This window comes from Oryzias latipes, chromosome 20, assembly GCF_002234675.1.
Source record: "Oryzias latipes chromosome 20, ASM223467v1".
NCBI classification, from domain to species: domain Eukaryota; kingdom Metazoa; phylum Chordata; class Actinopteri; order Beloniformes; family Adrianichthyidae; genus Oryzias; species Oryzias latipes.
The window spans coordinates 8660659-8680531 of record NC_019878.2 but is presented as its reverse complement, the minus strand read 5'-3'; the positions used below and the strand labels follow the sequence as shown (position 1 = coordinate 8680531).

Genomic DNA, 19873 nt, shown 5'->3' with positions numbered 1-19873 from the left:
TCTTTCCGCTCTCGGTTCATCTGACATTCGTTTGTGTTCATACTGAGAAGCGTGCTGTTACAGCCAGAAACAGATGAGTCCAACTCTCCTCCCCCGTGTGGAACACTATTATGTTTTCAAGAGAGCTCGAGGAAGGATTTGCTGTTGGCGTTATGTGCAAAGTAATTGCGCTGTTATTACAGCTGTCTCAGAATGGAGGAAAGCTGCCATTCGAAGAACACGAGACGCCTTTTCCAACGTCCCGTCTTTCTGCTTTAAAAGTTCCTCGAGTTTTTTGCAGGGTGTTTCACCTTAAAAGCCTTTCCAGTGGTCTTTTAATAATCATGATGCAGATTTTAGACAAATTAAAAAAGAAAAATGATGTCTCGTTTCTAAGACATTGCAGGAGTTCATTAGAAATTCCGTTTTGAGTTGTAGGGGAGACCCAAGCTAACATTATTGGTGCAACAAAAACAACAAGAAATGTCGGAGCTTGCCTACTGGACAGCTTAAAGCCAGATGCCAGCTCAGATGAGGAAAATGAAGACATAGATGAAAAGCAATTGCAGTGAGCTTGTGGCCTGCCCAGTGTATTCCAATCTTCACAATTTGAATAGAGGAATACTCAGAATTTTCAATTTCTTTATGTGTGTCCTCCATCATGATAAAAATGCCACAAGAACATTAAAAAAAAACATTAAAGCACAATTTTTATTGGAGGTCTTTAACTCTCAGTCGATCAGTTTGAAAGGGAAAGCTATTCCTCAAGCAGAAAGGTGTCTGAAGCTGGTGGAAAGTGACGCTCTGTAAATACTTGTTTGCTGCGTCTTCTCAGATCATCTTTAATTGGCTTGTCTTGTGCTTTCATCAAGCAGCTCGTTTGCAGCAGGTCTCAACTTTGGACACGATCAGACGGCAAACACTTGAATCATGGAAAGGCTGGTAGAGCAGCTTTGGTCAAATCAGGAAAAGTCAATTAAATGAAAAATTGCAAATTTGAACCAAAAAAAAAATCTAAATTTCAAAACACTTTTAAAGTCCAAAGTATAAATTGTAAACTTGAAGTAAATATTGTAAATTTGTCATTTGTATTTAAAAAATAACTATAAGCCCACAATTCTTGCCAAATATAAAATATTTTTTATTTGCAACAGCTGTTGTTTCATATTTCAAAACTGCATTTTTTTAACTGTTTTTCCAGTTTAGTTTAAATTTAGACTTCTTGTTTATAAAAAATGAGCCTAATTTTACATGAAGGTGGAGCTTAGAGCCCAGTGGCAACCGGGAAATCATTGACATACAGGTCATGGGGATGTCATTTACACTCCAAAACAGTGTTGGGTCATAAACTCCCAACGTTTAGTGCAACATTCTATTTCCCCAAATTTTTAATATTTACTTTAATAATAAAATGCATATATTTTTAATTGATTTTCACTTAATTCTTATCCTGATTTGAGCCCATAGCTTTGGGCCAATATGTTGGATTATTTTGCAAACGGTACCTTCTGAGGGCCCCATCGGGAGTCCTGTTTTTGCTCGGACAACTTTGAAAGATCCTTCCATCCTCTGTTCGTTTTTACTTACCAAAATGAAAATGTCCCCTTTTCCCTCTTCGGCTGTGCAGATCTATATTCAGGTGCGGCTAATTTTTCATCACACACCCTCACAGCCGCCTGTCAGACACTTTGAAGTGCTTTAAAAGACTTTCTCTGGTTGTTCGTTTTCCTCACTGGAGTCCCTATTTTTTCTTTTTTAGCTTCTGATCTTAGCTCCTGTAACCACAGTAACTCTCGGCTATTTTTACACTTAAGCTGGTCCACGGTTCATTTCTACAACATCAGGAGTTGCTTTCGACTGGTTTTTACTCCTTAGGAGTTTATGTTCCCTGTGGCAGCACAACCCATTGAAGCAGCAATAAAAAGGCTCCTTAGGTTAGGTTGTGCGACCTGAACACTCGAAAGGCCAGTTGGCTCTTAAACGTGCATTGACTGCACAGGAGACATCGAAGCAACAAATGAGCCAAGGTGTAATGGTAACCTTTGCAGTGTCTGCTGTTGTTATCCGATGTAGCGCTCACAAATGAGATCTGATAAAAATATAAAATCTTCCCAGTAAACACCATTCCTTAAAATAGAAAAGTATTTCATTAAAATGCATGTCCAATCTAATAATAATAATAATAATAATACATTTTATATAGAACGAATATGCTTTACATTTAGAAGAAAAAGGTCAAAGCGCTACATTATAAAACAGCAATAACAATAATTTACAAATTTCAAAGAAAAAAAACAACAAAAAAGTACTAAAAATTATTAGTACAATCTAATTTATTTCCCTTATTTTGGATGACAATGACAGAGAATAATACTACTGGTTATTTGACCTATTGCTTTCATTTGAAGGTAGCTTTGAGCCATCTTAACCCTTGTGCCATCTTAGATGACCCCACCCTTACATTGACGTGTTCTCCCTACCATGACAAAGGTGGATAAAGGTGGAAAGATGTCATGTAATCCATGGACACCAGTGAGGTTCACAAACCATTGAAGAAAAACGGTTCAGAGCACTGTCTAGTGGGTCTAGATGACCCAACTCCCAATGTTAAAGTGCCTAGGATAGCACAAGGGTTAACTGGAAATGATGTCATCAAATCCTGTTTTTGTTTTTTTAAAATTACCAGTTCCTGGTCAATTCAAAGCACTACAGTCTTCCCTTGTTTGTCGTGGCGGATAAGTTCTATTTATAACCCACAATAGGTGAAATCTTTGAAGTAGGATTGCAGATGTTTTTATAGCTGGAAAACTCCTCACTACACACTTTATATATTTTTCTCAGGCAGACGTGAATATTTTCAAATCTTTCTCTCTTTGTCAAACTTGTAATACAAACCTTTATGGAAAAATGCGTCCAGTATTATGGAATGAAAAGAAGGACCTGATTACAATTGTAGATTTAAGTAGATTTGGAAAGCTGAATACATTTTTTACAGGAGACATGACACCAGTCGATACCGAATGACGCTTTTTTTGCGTCAGAATCAGCTGATTCACGTTGATCGCGTAAAATGATTGAACATTTATGTATGTCAAAGAGCATTTGTCATTTGGGTGTCGCTGGCAACATCTGCGGTATTAAAGGGTTAAGTTAGACTTCAGTCAGTGCATAAGAACTCACACATCCTCTAGCTGTTGGTTGAGGTCGACAACACCCATAAAGGTTTAGGCCATTATCAGAAAGTGCATGTCAATAAGAGTCAATGTCAGTATGTCAATGTGAGTGCTGAAAATGAAATCTAACTGTACTTTTTAAATATTTTTTGAAGGTGAGCAACGGAACAGAATCTAAGAGCGGACGCCATTCTGCAACGGTTGAGACTCAAGCAGAAAAACAGCCGCAGAATGAGGCAGACTCTTTCCAACAAGCACAAAGGCACTACAACTCCCTGCCGCGGTGAGACACACTTCACTCTTTCCATTTTGTTGGTTTTTCGCTCCATCTGTCCGCCTGTCTGTCTGCGCGTCTGCCCGCCCGCCTCCTTTGACTTATCACGTTTCCACTGACCTTTCTCAACCCTTTCATTTGACTTTCTCATTTTCCATCAATTCCTTCCTCTTGTTTTTGCATGTGTCCTCTTCCTCCGCTTGCTTTCCTTCTTTCCTTGTGAATTGTCATTCACAAGCTGCTTCGAAATCATCTCCGCACATCGATATGACCCGTAGCAGACCTCTTTGGGTGAAATGATTTATTTAACGTCACCGTTTTTGAATTAAAAGACCGACACTTTACATCTCAAGTCATTGCTAACCCCAAGGAGCCACTTTTCCCCCTAATGAATAAAAACTTCAGTTTGCCTTCTATACTTCTACAGTTCAAGCTCAAAGCTTTGAGAAATAACCCTTCATCTTCTCAGTCTTCCTGTTTCAAGTTTTTTACATATTTAAAGATATGCCAAGCAAGTTTTTTGTATCTACCATCTTGAGACCTTGGGGAAAAATGGAACATTGGTATTTGCAAGTTGGGCTATCACTCAAGGAAGAGACTTCATTACCTCTGAAGCCTTTCTAATCTCACTTTAAACTCTTGTAGGCCAGCCGGTACTGAAGAAAAGTGTTCACTGTTGAGGCTCAAACCAAAATTGCCCAAAGGCAATAGTACTATCTGTTAGCTAACCTAGTTCTAAAGTGAATGTTTGGAGTGAAGTCGATAGGTGTTTCCACATATTTAAAAACTTACTTTAAAGAACAGTTTGACTTTTTATCCAATACTAATAATACAACGAATTGTATTTAATAATAGAAAAAAAGATCAAAGTTAAAGACAACTACACATTTTTAAATAAAAAAAATCCACTCAATATGAAATATAATGAACCAAAAAAACATGTACTATACAGGTGTCCTTTTCTACAATGCGGTTCAACTTTTACAGTTTTGCTGTTTTTCGCAGATTTTTCTTATTGTGCAATTTAGCATTTCACTGAGCATTGCTTTTGCCGTGATTGGCTTTAGACAATTGTCCATCCATCTCCTGTGTGTTGTGTCTCCTGTACAGAATGCTTTCAGCAAAATCTTCAGTAGCGATCAGGTCTTTGTTTTCATTCTAAATTGCGGACTCCTTTTTCTTTCAAGGCTTGAGCTCTTAGTGTTCAGGCAAGGCACGTTTATTTGTATCGCACAATTCATAGACAAAGTAATTCAAAGTGCTTCAGAAAACAGAAAAATGCATTAAAATCACAATACACAGGAGTGCCAAGTTTAAAAGCATAAATAATCATTATAAATATAAAAGAAAGGAAAGAGAAAAGAAAATGAAAGGGACCCTTCAGTTATACACACTTCAGTTTAAAGACCCAATCTGATGAAAATGATGTTTTTGTGTGTTTAACATGTCTTTATTGGCATTTTTCTGATAATGGAAGACATATAGACAGAAAATGAGGCTTTTTTATTTCTTTATCCGAATTATTGTGAATTGGGAGCAGACGTAAAAATGCAGTTTGAAAAACATCCCATTTGTTTTTTGGCGTGACAAATAAACGTTGATGCACCGCTAATGTCAGGTTTAATGGTACCTCCTTCAACTTCGAGGTGAATTTCTAATAAACTACTTCTGCTCTACAGACAATACCCTAAAAAAAACACAAGCCTTTAGATTTTGGCCAAAAATGTTACAATAGATCAAAAGATGTTTGGAGTAGGACTATAACCCTTGTGCTATCCTATGATCCCACCCTTACATTGACGTGTTCTCCCTACCATGACAAAGGTGGATAAAGGTGGAAAGATTTCATGTAATCCATGGACACCAGTGAGGTTCACAAATCATTGAAGAAAAAAGGTTCAGCGCACTGTTTAGTGGGTCTACATGACCCAACTCCCAATGTTAAAGTACCTAGGATAGTACAAGGAATAAAGAAGAGAGAAAAATGTGTGTAGTGCGGGGTTCTACAGTCCTAAAAAAAGATGACTGCTTCACAGATTTCGTCAGTCATGGGTTATTTTTTTTAAAACATAACTAAATAATATACTAAAGATATCAACACTGTCTGTCTGTCCGTCCGTCCGTCCGTCCGTCCGTCTATCTATCTATCTATATACACCTATACATACATATGTGCGTACACACACAGACATATATAAATATATATTTCTAACCCTGTAGTGTACTTACAAAAACATCTGCTCCCTGGACAAATGTTCTCACCTGTTCTACATGTTGTTAGTGCAGGAAAAGGGTCTAAAAACCATTCAAAAAAGGGTTTAAAGAGGAGTCTAAAGAAAAGCAATAACTAAATAGACTATTTTTATTGACCCACTCACTCTTGACAATTACTGATCAATCAGTGCAGCTGATTAGCAGCACATGGCTGCCACATCCTCTTTTTTTTTTCCTCCTAAACTTACATGAAGTGGTATGTTTTACATGTTGCATGTGTTCAAACTAATGGTAAGAAAATAAAGACATAGCATTATGTATTGAGTTGTTAAAAAATATTGGAAGCACAGGTAAATTTAAAAAAAAAAAAATCTCTTTTATATAAGACTCCATGAACTGAAAGTGGTTTTTTCGTCTTGGTTTTCCTTCAAATGAATATAAACATGTGGTCTTTTCATTTCTCATTTGGTCAATATCAACATACATCCTCCACCCCAGTATAATGAGCTTCCCCTTTTCCTCCTCTGACTCTGACCAGTCGCAGTCGGGTCGATTAAAACATGTTCCTGTCCATGACTATAGATCCGCGGCCCTCATGGACACATAATCAATGCGGTCTGTATAAGTCTGAATGATCTATGCGCTCCCTTCAAAGGTGTTATCTGCTGGCATCTCATGTGAAGTGACAGTTGCCTCGAGGCCTGTCCTCGGTGAGTAACATCTCCTGGGAAAGTTCTTCTTGCCGGCCCGGACCTCCTTTGATATACATTCCTCTAGTAATCTGGCAGAGCAAAGAGTCGCTTGAGCTCAGGCTTGACGCCTGATCCGGGTTAAAGCTCCTCAGAGCCTGTCTCCGCACAGCTCCTCATTATGGAGCTAAAGTCTTTGCTTCCTCACATTAATAACCACAATTCCTTCCAAGCCCCTAACCACCTCCATCCATCCACTCTGGAACCGCTTCGTCCTGTGCCTCTTTTTCCAAAACAGGAAGTCTGCCGTTTAGCTGAAAAGCGGACATTCCCTGGCTTTAAAAAAAACAAAAAAACATTTAACTATATAAGGGATTCCAGAAGACGCCAAGGTTATCTGATGACGGCCAGGCTTAACCCTGTGAGATGTGAGGATTGGAGGAGCACTAATGAAGGCTTGTTGTTGAAGCGGGATTAGCAGTGACAGGCAAGCGGGGGCAAGAGGGGCAGGGGAGGGAAACAAGTGTTTTGGTAGCATGGAGAAACCACTGATTAGCCTGAAAGAGAAGCACTTAAACACACAAAAAAACGACTGTTGAGATACGGTTATTTTTTCTGGACTCAGCAACCTTTTAGAGTATCCCTTGATCAAAACGATTCTGTGTTAAGCCAGAAAGAAAACATTGTTCCAAGTATTTTAGAAAGTTATATGTCAGTTTTTTTTGTGTTTTTGTTTTTTTTTGGGGGGGGGGGGGGGTCACTCATGAGAATGATTTTGAGGTTGTTCTCTGTACTTTTTTGTCTACCGTATTTTCGGCACTGTAGGGCACACAGGATTATAGGGCAAACCGTCAATGAATAGTCAACTTTTGTACCTATGTCAGTTAACCTTGTGCTATCTTAAATTACCCCAACCTTACATTGACGTGTTCCCCCTACCATGACAAAGGTGGATAAAGGTGGAAAGATTTCATGTAATCCATGGACACCAGTGAAGATCACAAATCATTGAAGAAAAAAGGTTCAGAGCACTGTCTAGTGGGTCTAGATGACCCACCTCCCAAGGTTAAAGTGCCTAGGATAGCACAAGGGTTACCAGGATCTCTGACTATGAGGCGCATTAGGCAGAGTCAGAGATAGGTCTGTCAGTCAGTCAATCAAAAATTATTGACTGGATTCACAGTAATTAAGGAGTTTGTTTGTCCCACTACATGTTAGCTACATTAGAAGCGTTAGACACGGTAGCGTATTCCCAATACCTGTAACTCCCAACCTTGTTGCAACCCGTGAAAAAATAAAAAATAAACTGAAACCGCAAAAACGAATGTTACTGTGATTAGGCTAACATCCAAACTTGTTAGTACAAAGACATAGTCAGACGCCGCTACACGTTAGCGTATTCACAAAACCTATTACACCCAACCTTGTTGTAACACACAAGAAAACAGGCTGATACCACTAAACCAGGGGTGCTCATTTTGTTGATGTGGGTGGATTGCGGGCCATCAAAAGAAGCTGAAAAATATTTTTATTTTGTCAAAATCCATCACTTGATTGACATATGGAATGGCCAATCGAACACCCTCTGATGCGTAACTGCACGTACTGCTACATGGAGCGAGCATTATTTCTGCAAACGGAAACGTCGGGGTCGTACCGCCGGGTCGCCAGCAGAAGACTGCTCTGGCACGCAGGACTGAGCAGGATCGTGCGTCCTCAATGGAGACGCCCTGTCTGACCCAGCTGTCCTGCCACGGCACTACCGGCTCCGTGGTTTCCGCCCAGGGCGGATCTGAGCCTACTCAGGCAGCAGTGTTGTCCTGAAGCGTGGGCTTGTTGAGCTATGTCCATGGACCACGGAGCGCTGTTTGCTTTGCCACGATTAAGCCAGCCACTTATCGGTAATGTCCTGCTCCACCTCATTACACAGTTTACAGCAGAGCATGAAACGCAATTGTCGCTGCTTTGTGTTTTCATAATAATTTGCCTTATCTATTCTAATCATATATTTATAAGAGAATATTATTGATACAGACAACAAACCTATTAAACCACAAAGATTTGTGTACTTTTACTGTGTAGTTTTTGAATAATTAGTACATAATCATAGTATTTTCATAGTATTTCGGACTGAAATACTGTATAAATTGTCAAAAACTAAATCTGGGCATTCCTGCACCAAATAAAATGTTACCGTGACTACTCTAACTCCCAACCTCGTCAGTAACACAAAAAAAAAAACAGTCCAACACCGCTACATCTTAGCCAGGTTAGCATAGTCACAATAGCACCCACCCTTGTTTGCAACACGTAATAAAACAGATTGATATAGCTAAAACAAACATTACTGTGACTACTCTAACTCCTAACCTTGTTAGTAATGTAAAAAAAAAGCACAGTACAAGACCGCTATACGTTAACTGTGTTAGCTTAGTCACAATAACACCGAACTTGTGTGCAGCTTGTAAAAAAAATAGACTGACAATTTGACAGACAGCCGCGAACCTCTTAAAATTGCATCAGTAAATACAATTAACCCATATATGAGGACTGCACTGTTATTTTTTCTTTTTTTTTTAATTAAGACTTTTAAGTGTGCCTTATAGTGTAAAAAATACAGTAATATTTTATTCTTTCTCCTATAAAGTCTGATTCCTCCCAGCTGTTTAACAGAAACCCGGAGCGGCCACAACTTCCTGGCTTTGTTTGTTATTTTCTGTCATTCTAAATTTATCCTTCTCTTTGGCGTGATGTATTTTCCCATCCCCTCTCCCTGAAAATGTAATCTACTCCGTGACATATTCTGGCGCAGGAGTGGAGGTGATAAGAGAAGTAGATCTGCTGACACATCCATCACCGTTACATTCCTGCAGAACAATGTTCTCAGCGCTCTCCTCCCCTCGCCGCGGTGACCCTCTCCCTTAAATCAGCTTCCTCCCGTCTGCTGTTGAGCCGGAAAAGAGCGCAGCCCCTGTGCTGCGAGCGCGCTGAAGTTCTCCAACAGGACGCTCAGACATGAGGGCCGCTGGCTGCTCTTCAAGCCGAGACGGGGTGGAAAGGCGTGGCAGCCTGCCCAGACCCCGAAACTCAGATACAGAGCATGTGGCGGGGTCTTTCTGCAGTCTGTCCTTACAGCTGCCCCTCCACCAATGACTGGTAATCACACAAAGTCAAGATGCACAAACGTGCACACACTGGATGCATGTTTGCGCTGCATTTACATGACATACAGACATGAGTCTCATCACATACTGAGCTGCGATGATGCATTTTGTTGGATGTTTGTCACTGTCGGCGATTCAGATTAGCACAAGCATTTTAAAGCAGCTTTTCTTCCTAAAATATAGATGTTTTTTGCTGCTCAGACAGGGTAAGGTCTGGATTATTTACTGAGCAAGAGTTGGACGTCATCTACCAGCTTGTTTTTGAGTTCCTCTGTCATAAAATTGATTTCTGGAAAAAATAGATAAAGCTAGGGAAGAAAAAGCTAAGTTCTTTTAGGGTAAAGGTCAACCTGTGATTGCTCTATATAGAATTGACAACAAAAACTCCCTAATAGAATCTGTTCATCCCTTGAAGGTCTAGTACTAAAATACACTAAAAAACAACTTGTCCTTGTCCAGAATAAACTGGATTGCAACAATCCTAATTCATTGATCTTGGTTTAAATGTTGTTTTTTTTTTCTTTTTGTCTTGAAGAGAACTTCAGCTAAGATCTTCTGCTTTATGAACTGAGTTGAAACCTAGACCTCGATCTTCTATTGGGCAGATTGCTCCAGAGCTCTTTCTAGCAAATTATCTGCCTCCATTTAAACCTTAGTCACATGATATCATGAGGTATTCGTAAGGATAATGTAAGTTACGATGTACGGCTGATCCTGTCGTACCTTAGCCTTAGACCATACTTTAGTCGTTGATAAGGTGCAAGTAGTTTACCCGTTCTGACCGTGCGTGAATGCTACATCAATGGGGTGTACAGGTGATACAGAAGTGCTTGTAGGACACTTGCCAAAACGACACTGATTGTCTAATTTCTTCATTTCTGACAGAGCGCATACTTATCACTTAAACAGCGACCTTGATATTTTGTGAGGGACACCTCTTTGCCCCATACAGATTTGCCCATTTTGTTGTTGTTGTAACTAAGGCAATTATCAGCTACTCTGCATCTTCCTTTTGAATGTGAACTATCTGCATATTGAATAGAAAAGAATATCAATAAAAATCTTTCTAGTTCTCTGTTTAAATCTTTGCAAGATCCAAATTCGCTCTGACTGTATCATCTACACTTGTATGAACTTTGTTTTACTAAAGTGTGATTAAGAGTGCAATGCAAACATCCAAATTTTTACTTTTTTTTCCAGCTTCGCCTTTTAATAGCACATTTCAGTATTGAAATGGTGATAGCTGGAACTTTTCATGAAAGTTTTTATGTTCATGTATTTTCCCCCCGGATCTATGGATGATTAGTTGGATCCAAACTGTATTGGATTAGACATAGACTTATATCTTTTTTCCATCCATCCATCCATCCATCCATCCATCCATCCATCCATCCATCCATCCATCCATCCATCTTCTGAACCCGCATAATCCCTCTCTTATTCTTGGAGGCCTAGTCACACGTCATCAGTCTGACCAATCAGAAGTGATTACAGTCCTCACTTCCTTGTTCTGACTCTGCTCATAATGTTGCTTAATTTCAACAAAAATACCAGCTATAGCTCGTCTTTAGTGTTCTAGCTTTTCGCGGGATCCAGTATCAGACCGTGGAACAAGTGAACAAAACAATGAAGCTCAGAGACGCGAGTCTGTCTGTGTTCGGCAGCTGTTTGGACTACGTCTCCCATGATGCATTGGGTTAAAGTGACAGCATCTCAGCGCACAATGAGTCTCTCCTCTTAAACGTCTTGAAACCACAACGAACACACATTAAACAGTTTTTAAATCTTCTAACTTACCGTAATTTCCGGACTACAAGCCGCTACTTTTTTCCTGCTCTTACAGCCCTGCGGCTTATTCAGTGACGCGACTAATTTATGGATTTAATTAGCGGCAGCCATGTACGTACTTTCGAACTCAGTGAAAAGTTTGAATTCTTTGTCTAACACCAAGCACAACGCATTTATATTCAACACACCTCTAAGCAGCCAAACAGCATGGAGTTGACTTCAGGTCTTAGACACTTCAGTCATGGTTCAACAAAATGAAACACGCATGCCCGGCCGCATCCCAGAATCCTTTGGGGCCATTAGACCCAACGTGCACCAGATCGCCGCTACAATATGATGAAGCTTTCAAGTTAAAAGCAATCGTTAAAAGCAGCGTAAAAAAGTCCACCGTCACCAACGGGTTTGGAAAAGCCGGTTTGCTGCGTGACGGAGAGAACAGCGCATGGAGTGAATTTACACTCCATTTACGGTTTCTAAGGAAACCGTAAAAGCGGAATTTTGCTTTGAAAAACTCACAGCCTCCGTGTGAGCTGGAGACATCTTCTCCTGCTGATTGAGCTGCGGGGCCGATGGCAGTCTGATGGCTCCCACACGTAACAACGCACCTGCCCCTCATACACAAAACGTACAGTATTAAGTCCGATTGCTTTGCACAGAAACGATTTGTTCCGTCCACCGGCGCAACGGGGACGAAGTGCTCCTCCCTGAAGCCGCCCTGGCCAGAGGTGTCGGAGTAGATAGGAAGGGGAGACAAGGAGCGCGCGGGGCGGGAGCGGAGCGCAGAGGCGTCCGCGGAGTGCAGAGGCTTCTGAATTCTGACGCACGCGCCGCACTGAGGCGCGCGTATCGTGTATCGCGCTGAGGCGCGCGCTTTTCAGTCGCCGCTGCTGTATTTTACCGGTGTGTTTTTTTAACCAGCCCTGTTACTCCCATAACGCTGCCGCGACACAAGCGGAAGGAGAGCTGTACCCGTTCACCCCTCCATGCACTGCTGATACTCATTCTTAAACACGTACAACAGTATGGCGAGCCGGGCGTTGGCCCCGCCTTTATCCCCTAAGACTCATGGGAAATGTGGAATCACGGATGTAAATTTCCTCATCATAACTGAGGGATGTAATGTTGATTGTATGGTTACTGTTTGTAATTTTATGTATGATACCTAGATTGTCAATAAGTAAAAAAAAAATGAAATAAAAACACCATAACTGAGGAACTTGTGAACAGAATAGAGGTCCATGCTGTTTGACAGATGTCGATACACTCAAATACATGAGCCAGAGGCAAAGCTGGCACCACCCACAATGTGCTAATGAATTACACTCACTCTGGGATGCTGTCCGTGATCGGTCAGGATGACAATATCGCCTAACATTTGCGCGACAATATCGCCTAACATTTGCGCGGCTTGTACTCTGACGCGGCTTGTGTATGTATAAAACTAATCAAACACGTGAAAATGGGTGGGTGCGGCTTGTAATCGGGTGCGCTTTGTAGTCCGGAATTTACGGTAACTTTTATTACATCTTTTAGAAAAAACAACTGCAACTTCCAGCTTTTTCTGCCACAATTATCACAAAAATGCATGTGAGATTGAGGAGGGGCTGTAGATCAATACAGACTATGAATTTCTTCTTTTTTTTTAATTTTTGGATGCTTGTGTGCCGCAGGATTTTTGACAAGGTTAAAGTGTGCCCTGGCTCAAAAAACGTTGAAAAACCCTGCGTTAAAGTATCACCCACACATATTCCCACCTATTTGGAGTCACAAATGAACCCATGAAGCGTGTGTCTGGACTGTGGGAGAAAACCGATGTGCCTGGGAAAAACCAACACATGCATGAGGAGAACATGCAAACGCCACACCGGAAGCTGATATTTGTAACAGTGCCTTCTTGCTGTGAGACGAGCGCACTAACCACTGCCTCACCGTTCAGTCCCTTTTACCTTTTGTCATGTCCAAAATCAAAATAGATCTTTGGTGGGTAAGTTTAGTCAAACTAGATTATAGAAGGGTTTAGTTGATCTAATTTGCATGTTGAATATAACCAAAATCTACAACCAACTGAACTGCTGGTCATGCTTTAGCTTTGAGAAGCCTCCCATCTCTTCCTGTCAGTTCCATATCAGGAAAAGTGCCGGTGTCTTGGCCTAGAAGCAGCAGGAGCTTCTGATTGCTTGGGCGGTTTTGTAGCACAAGCTCCGAAACCTTTTAAGCGCACGCCGGGTCACCGGGGTGTGAATGGGATGTCTTTTAGCACCTTTGACGTAAAAGACAGAGTCAAGGGCCTTCCATCGCATGTCAGCCTTTAATGGATCCTTAGAGCAGAGTTTCCATTTTTTTTTCCAAAAAAATGGAAACGTTTGCAGAGACGACTTTTGAAGGTTAATTTCCGGAGAGAGCTAGAACGTTGGGTGTAAGGTGCTTATTTTGCCAGGACCGAGACACTTGATGTGCGTGCGTCCTAACCTGTCAGGGCTCGGAGGCACGCTGTGGATACATCAAACACCCGCCATTACTCTGTCTGCTCGGAGGGTGCACTCATCTGCATCTCCAAAAAAGAAAGACTTAAATGGATAAAAGCCAGCATTTTTCTCCAGTAGATTTTAGCGTTTGTGTTTGTTTACTATGTGGAACTAATTTTCCTGACGGCATTTTAGCCGTCGGTTTTTGTGTTTTTGTGTTCTTGCGTGACTACATTTACTTTTTTTATGTTGCCAGAGTCAGAGTGATTATGCAGCTGCACGCTAACGCCGATCGCCTTGGACTCCACTTGTGTTTGAAATGAATGCTTCAAGCTCATGCTTCTCTTTATCTCATGATATGTAAAAATAGCCACTATCTCTTTTGGCTTCCTTGGAGTTCTTCACCAGTACAGAGCCAAAGATTGTTTTTCATTTTCTTTGTACTTCCTTCCTTTTTTTATCTTCATTGACAAAGGGTGACCAGACTTTCTGCAAAAAAAGGCCCAAATTGGTGAGGTGAAAATATGTAATGGTCAACCAATCAGTTTGCATTTTGAACCCTTATAATATAACAGAACATAGGGTTTAAAAACATCTAAATACATTTTTGCCAAAATTACTCCGAATTTTGTATTTGAAAACTAGTAAAACTCAACATTAAATCTGGGTTCACATAAAATGTTACATATTAAATCTCTATTAACCTAAGCATCGCCCTCGGCAACACACATTCAAGCAACCACTTTCAATAAAAAATCTTCATAAAAGTGCGTAAATGTGAATTTCAAAACTGTTTAAAACTCTCACGTTCATTAGCTACTCATAATTTTGCGCTTTATTTTTGCTTTATGTACAAAATGCCATTGAACCTGATTTGAAAGTCAAACCAGGTTAACCTTTGACCAATGTGAAAACCATATGCTAACGGTCTGGACTTAACACCAAATACTCACAGTAAACCCCTAAAATAATACAAATAATGTTTTATTTAGAAGTACAAAACACTTTATCTTTGATCAGTGGATTAAATCTGTTCATTTCGTTTTATGTCAACAGTCTAAAAATGAGCTAGAAAGTGTCACAGAATTCCACGACATTATTACCACGTGTTGACAATGGCTTTTGACAAAATGTAGCCAAATTATAATTAAAAAATTTTACACACTGTTTTAGAAAGTGCTGGGGGCTGCATGTTATGGTTTTGTTGACAAAATTGAAATTGGAATGTGGCCGGACTTTAGACATTCTGGTCATAGGTCCCCTTAAAGTGAGTTTTATCTTAATTAACTTTCAATTTTCCCTTTTTTTAGGCAACCTCGCAAAAACCACAGCACAGTGTCTCAAGACTCATGGATGTACACACCAGCACAGGGATACCCAGCATCCAAGGAAAACCCTCGCCACTCCGGGGCCCCGGGGCCACGCAACGGCTACCTGGGCATGTCCAGCTTAAACGCTCGTGTCCTTCTGGAGACCCAGGAGCTGCTGAGGCAGGAGGAGAGGCGCAGGGAGCAGCAGGAAGCCATGAAAGACCAACTGTCTACTGCATCGGAAGCCTCTGGCAGCAACAGCGGCGCCTTCAGCCTCAGCAGGGACAACACTATGGCTCCTGGCTCGACCCCCATGCGGGTGGGGTCTCAGTCCAAAGGCCCCTACAGGCAGGACGTCCCACCGTCGCCTTCGCAAATCGCCAAGTTCAGCTTTCGTCACAGCTCTGAAAAAGGAAGGATGTTTTATTCCTGAGACGTACATAAAATTACTGATTTTTATTTTTTCAAATAACTGATCCCAACAGGAATTTATAGGATAAATGTCCGTTTTTTAACACAAAGAATTTTAGGTTGGTTTTTTTTTTTTGGATAAACTGTTAAAAATTGTTACGAGTAAAACTGTTTCAAAGATCCTCATTTTCTACAGCGAAAGGAAAGGATGAGCAATCTTTCAACGTCCAGCAACGTGTTTCCGTTCATGGAACACTAAAGTGCCTTTTGGAGTCGTTAGCGTGTGTAGGCGTGGGGCCAAGGCGTTAACCCATCCGTCTGACACCAGCAGTAAAGCAGACATCCCAGCAGAAGGTTACGGGTGTGGGTCACTGCGGCATCATCAGATCTGACAGCAGAATGACCTGAGCTATCTAACCTCCAGAGCATGACACAGTCCAGACATGTTCTGTGCCATCTGTGGGGGGAGAATGGAACGGATCATCGAAAAAAAAAAGAAAAAAAAAATCATTCAGAGATGCTTAATGTAAGCAAGGTTCTTCTATAGATGTTTTTTATATGCTGACGGTCTAACATTGTGAAAGTTTGTGTTTTACAGATATTTTTGTACTTAAACATGGTGTCCAAAAACATGCTTCATAGGTCAATTGGCAACTCTCAATTGTCCCTAGGTGTGAGTGTAAGTGTGAATGGGTGTGTGATTGTGGCCCTCCAACAGACTGGCGAACCGTCCAGGGTGTACCCTGCCTTCGCCCATAAGTAGCCGGGATAGGCTCCGGCAGCTCCGTGACCCCGAAAGGGATAAAACGTCAGAAGATGAATGAATGAATGAATGAAACATGGTGTACGAAAGATCTTTCATCTCAAATGGTACGACCTAAACTGCATGTTACCAGTTCTAAAGATCAGTTCAAATGTATTGAGAGTTGGTGCTGAGCTCTGTGATGTCCAGGTCATATTCTCATCATCTGATGGAGAATCTCCAAAACTTTAATAATTGTGGGTTTCTTTTTTATGACATCAGCTGTAAATAGCCTTGTTTCCACTGAGCGATACGATACAGTCCAGTAGTTTGAGTGTTTCCATCATAAAATTGACCCATTAAGCTGGACCAAACCGTACCACTTTTGAGCCCCGGTTGGTTGTAGGTCCATACAGATTGGCAGAACAGATCTGTCAATCAAACGTTTTGAATGTTTGGCGTGAGACCACATACATTTTATTAAGGCATAACTTGAACAACTTAAACTATAGAAAACACATTTTAAAAAATTAAGATTATCGTGAACATGTTCAAAACAGTATCAGATCAAGAAAAAAAAAAATCAGATCAAGAAAAAAAGTATCAGATCAAGAATGGTTATTCTGAATGACTGAGTAAAAGCTTTTTATGTCTCTTTAGAAATCTATGGGATTTTGGCTTCTTTGAACTAACAGGTACTTCCTGTTTCGACCGCGACAAGGGAGGGGTCACTCAGGCCAGTTCTCATATCTACTCAATTGTCAAAGAGCATGAAGATGCTCGTTGTTTCAACTCACACTCAAATGTTATCAAATGTAGTGTTCTGAAAATGAACTTTGAGTAGGAGCTCGTGTTTCCAGCATGAATCCTGAAAGTTTTTTTGATTTTCTCAGATCTTTCTGCTCCCAAATTTGGTATGATAATCCTAACTTCTTTTCCTTACCCCCCCCCCCCCTCCCCTCACATGGTTTCCCTCCTGCTCTATCTGTGTGTGAAAACAGCTTTAGGAGTTTTGCTCTCCTCCACTCAACCACGAGAAGCAATCAGCTCTAACAGGGGTCACACTTGCTTTCTTAATTAATTTCCTTCATCAAAAATGAATGAACCTTTCCGAGTATGTTCATCGTCCACTTCCTCAACAACAGTGTTTTTAAACTGGGGGTGCAGAGGCACAGAGACTCAACTTTAGGAATAATAATTCACACGTTACAGACTCTAAAAAAAGAGAATCATGTTCATTGTTTGGGTAATCGATCAGGTCACGTCACGCTGAATCCTCCAAGAAAATAGTCTCAGGGAAACAAAAAAATGGTTCTAATTGAGCCTAAAAATGAACAAGAAAGTCCTTATTTAGACTGAGCTTTGATTCTGATGAGGCTTCAAATCATCATCCTTCCATCCTTTGTTCAGTTTGTGCTACAAGATTTATTAAAAGCGAAGTTCAAAAGGGAAATCCAGCAAAGGCTTCTTCATAACAGGAATGTGTCAGTAAAACCAGAGTTGATCCAGGACATCCAAACTTTAGCCTTGGACGTTGTTCTGACCTAAAGTCATCAAATCAAATGTCTGTGTTTTAACAGAAACCGGCCAAAACCAAAGAAAGAAGCTGCCTGCAGCTTAATGGCTTCATTTTGAAATGTCAAACGTGTGTTCAAAACCAGCAGGAGTTTTGCTTAAGTCATAACTGACCTTATGGGTGAAATATTTTAGGGTCGTAGACCACACTGTGAACTGGTAGAGCGAAATGTTTCATGTTTTCTACAGCCATGCTACAGGCAATAGGTTGTAGTAAACATTTCCGTACCACCTATCCACCCTGTGCGTGACACATTTCTGTGGGGTCTTACTAACGCATAGAGTGAAGGGCACCGCACGACAGCTTCAGCATAACTGCCATTATCCTTACAAATGTGATACTTTTACCACACGTATGACAATAGTATGTTCCATTTTCATGGCATCCTTTAAGGTCACCGTATGAACCACAAGGTAACTGCAAGAGACACCTGCACCCCCTTTGAGTCTTTCTACGACCCTTCACGGGCCAGGACAACCCAAAAACACGCTGCACCCAGATGGGTCAAGTCGTCTAAATCCAGGCCTCTTTGACTTCCACAGCTCTACGTTTAGAGTCCAGAGCAGAAAAGCATGGATAGATCTCTCCCGCACGGCAAGGCGGATCCATTTCTATAGGAACTACTTTGCTGTCCTGATTTAAGTGTGTTTGTTTGCGGGGGTTGCCATGTGTTTCAGCATCTGTAAACGCTGCCGGGAACCCGGCGGCCAGGGCGCCTGGGCAGCCATACGAGCGGCCGGGCTGCTGAGTGGGAGAGGTAGCGAAGGGAGGAGTGGGAGGAAGTGAAGACGGGGAGGCCTGACCTCGCAGATGATTCAGTCAATGGTGTAATCACAGAGGCTCCTCCGAGCCTCCACTACAAACAGGAGGTTGCAGTTTGTTCGCCGTCTCTCCTTCTTTTTAAAGCCTTTTTTTTTGTCCGTTTTCTCTGCTGTTTTGTGTAGAACTGGAGGGTTTCCTGCAATAATAATGACTTTTTTGCTCTTCTGTGCTCTGATCATATGCAAATTTGACAATATCACATAATGCACGCTTATTATTTGTGCACTGTAATTAATGTTTGTGCATCTCCATCATGACATATGGACTTTTTCCCCATAAACCTTTTGTTTCGGAGGATGTTTTTTTTTAATCCTGGGAGAAATAAGAAATATATGATTGTTTTATTGTGTTTTTATGACCATCCTTCATTGTGTTTTATTATCCACAGTATGGTTTCTATGTTGGTAAAAATGAATAATGCAAGCACTGTGCAATTTCCCTTTATACGAGAGTGTGTCATTAAGAAATGATTCTGCTGTTCTCTGTGCATAAAATATGAACTTTTCCGTCAATAAATGGAGGCTTTTTTCAGTCCTTGTAACACTCATTTCGTTGATTGTGTTGCTTTAACATTCAGAAGAGCGTTCGGTCTTTGAAAATTTGCCGTTAAAATGTGAGCCATAATTAAAGGGACGTGATAAATGTCTGGTTTTTGCCGTTGCTACGCAGTCGGATAATGATTTGCCATTGATGAACCGACACGTGACTAAACTTTACTTTAAAAAAACCTTTATTGATTGCAGATTTGGTCGTGTGATTACTTTAAACCGGATTCTCAATGACTTAAAACAAACATGGTGAAGAAAAACAGGTTGACTTGTTGTTGCAAACAATGATGGCTTGAATTAATGAAAACAGCTATGGTACTTGCATTGACTATAGAATTGCGCAAATTGGATTTGCGAAAATAAATGTGCCTACTGGAAACACAACAATTTTAGAAAAAACTTGAATTTATTGAAAAAGGTTTTTCCGCTTGGAGAAGTAGCTTTTTGTGGCGTGAAAAAAGGTTCAGCGCACTGTCTAGTGGGTCTAGATGACCCAAATCCCAATGTTAAAGTGCCTAGGACAGCACAAGGGATAAATGAGTCACGTGACCAACAACCGGATGACAATGCGCTTCTTGGTAAACTGCACAGCGGGCGCCACAAGAGGTCCCACAGCATCACACAGCTCATCAAAACTTTCATGTCATGCAGAATTGTTGGATCCACAGCTCTGTAAATTCACAGATCACAATTTCCCCAAATTGCTTCATCGGTAGCC

General features: G+C 40.9%; 1 protein-coding gene across 2 annotated transcripts in view; it reads left to right on the top strand.

Moving 5' to 3' along the window:
• Positions 1–19154, top strand: part of LOC101161760 (partitioning defective 3 homolog) — a 409623-nt gene extending 390469 nt beyond the window's left edge. For both annotated transcript variants that reach the window (XM_023950354.1, XM_023950353.1), the window contains 2 exons: positions 3308–3435; positions 15057–19154. In XM_023950354.1, coding sequence (XP_023806122.1) covers positions 3308–3435; positions 15057–15489 — 561 coding nt within the window. In that variant the 3' untranslated portion in view covers positions 15490–19154. The remainder of the gene's footprint in view (positions 1–3307; positions 3436–15056) is intronic.
• Positions 19155–19873: the final 719 nt, after the last annotated feature.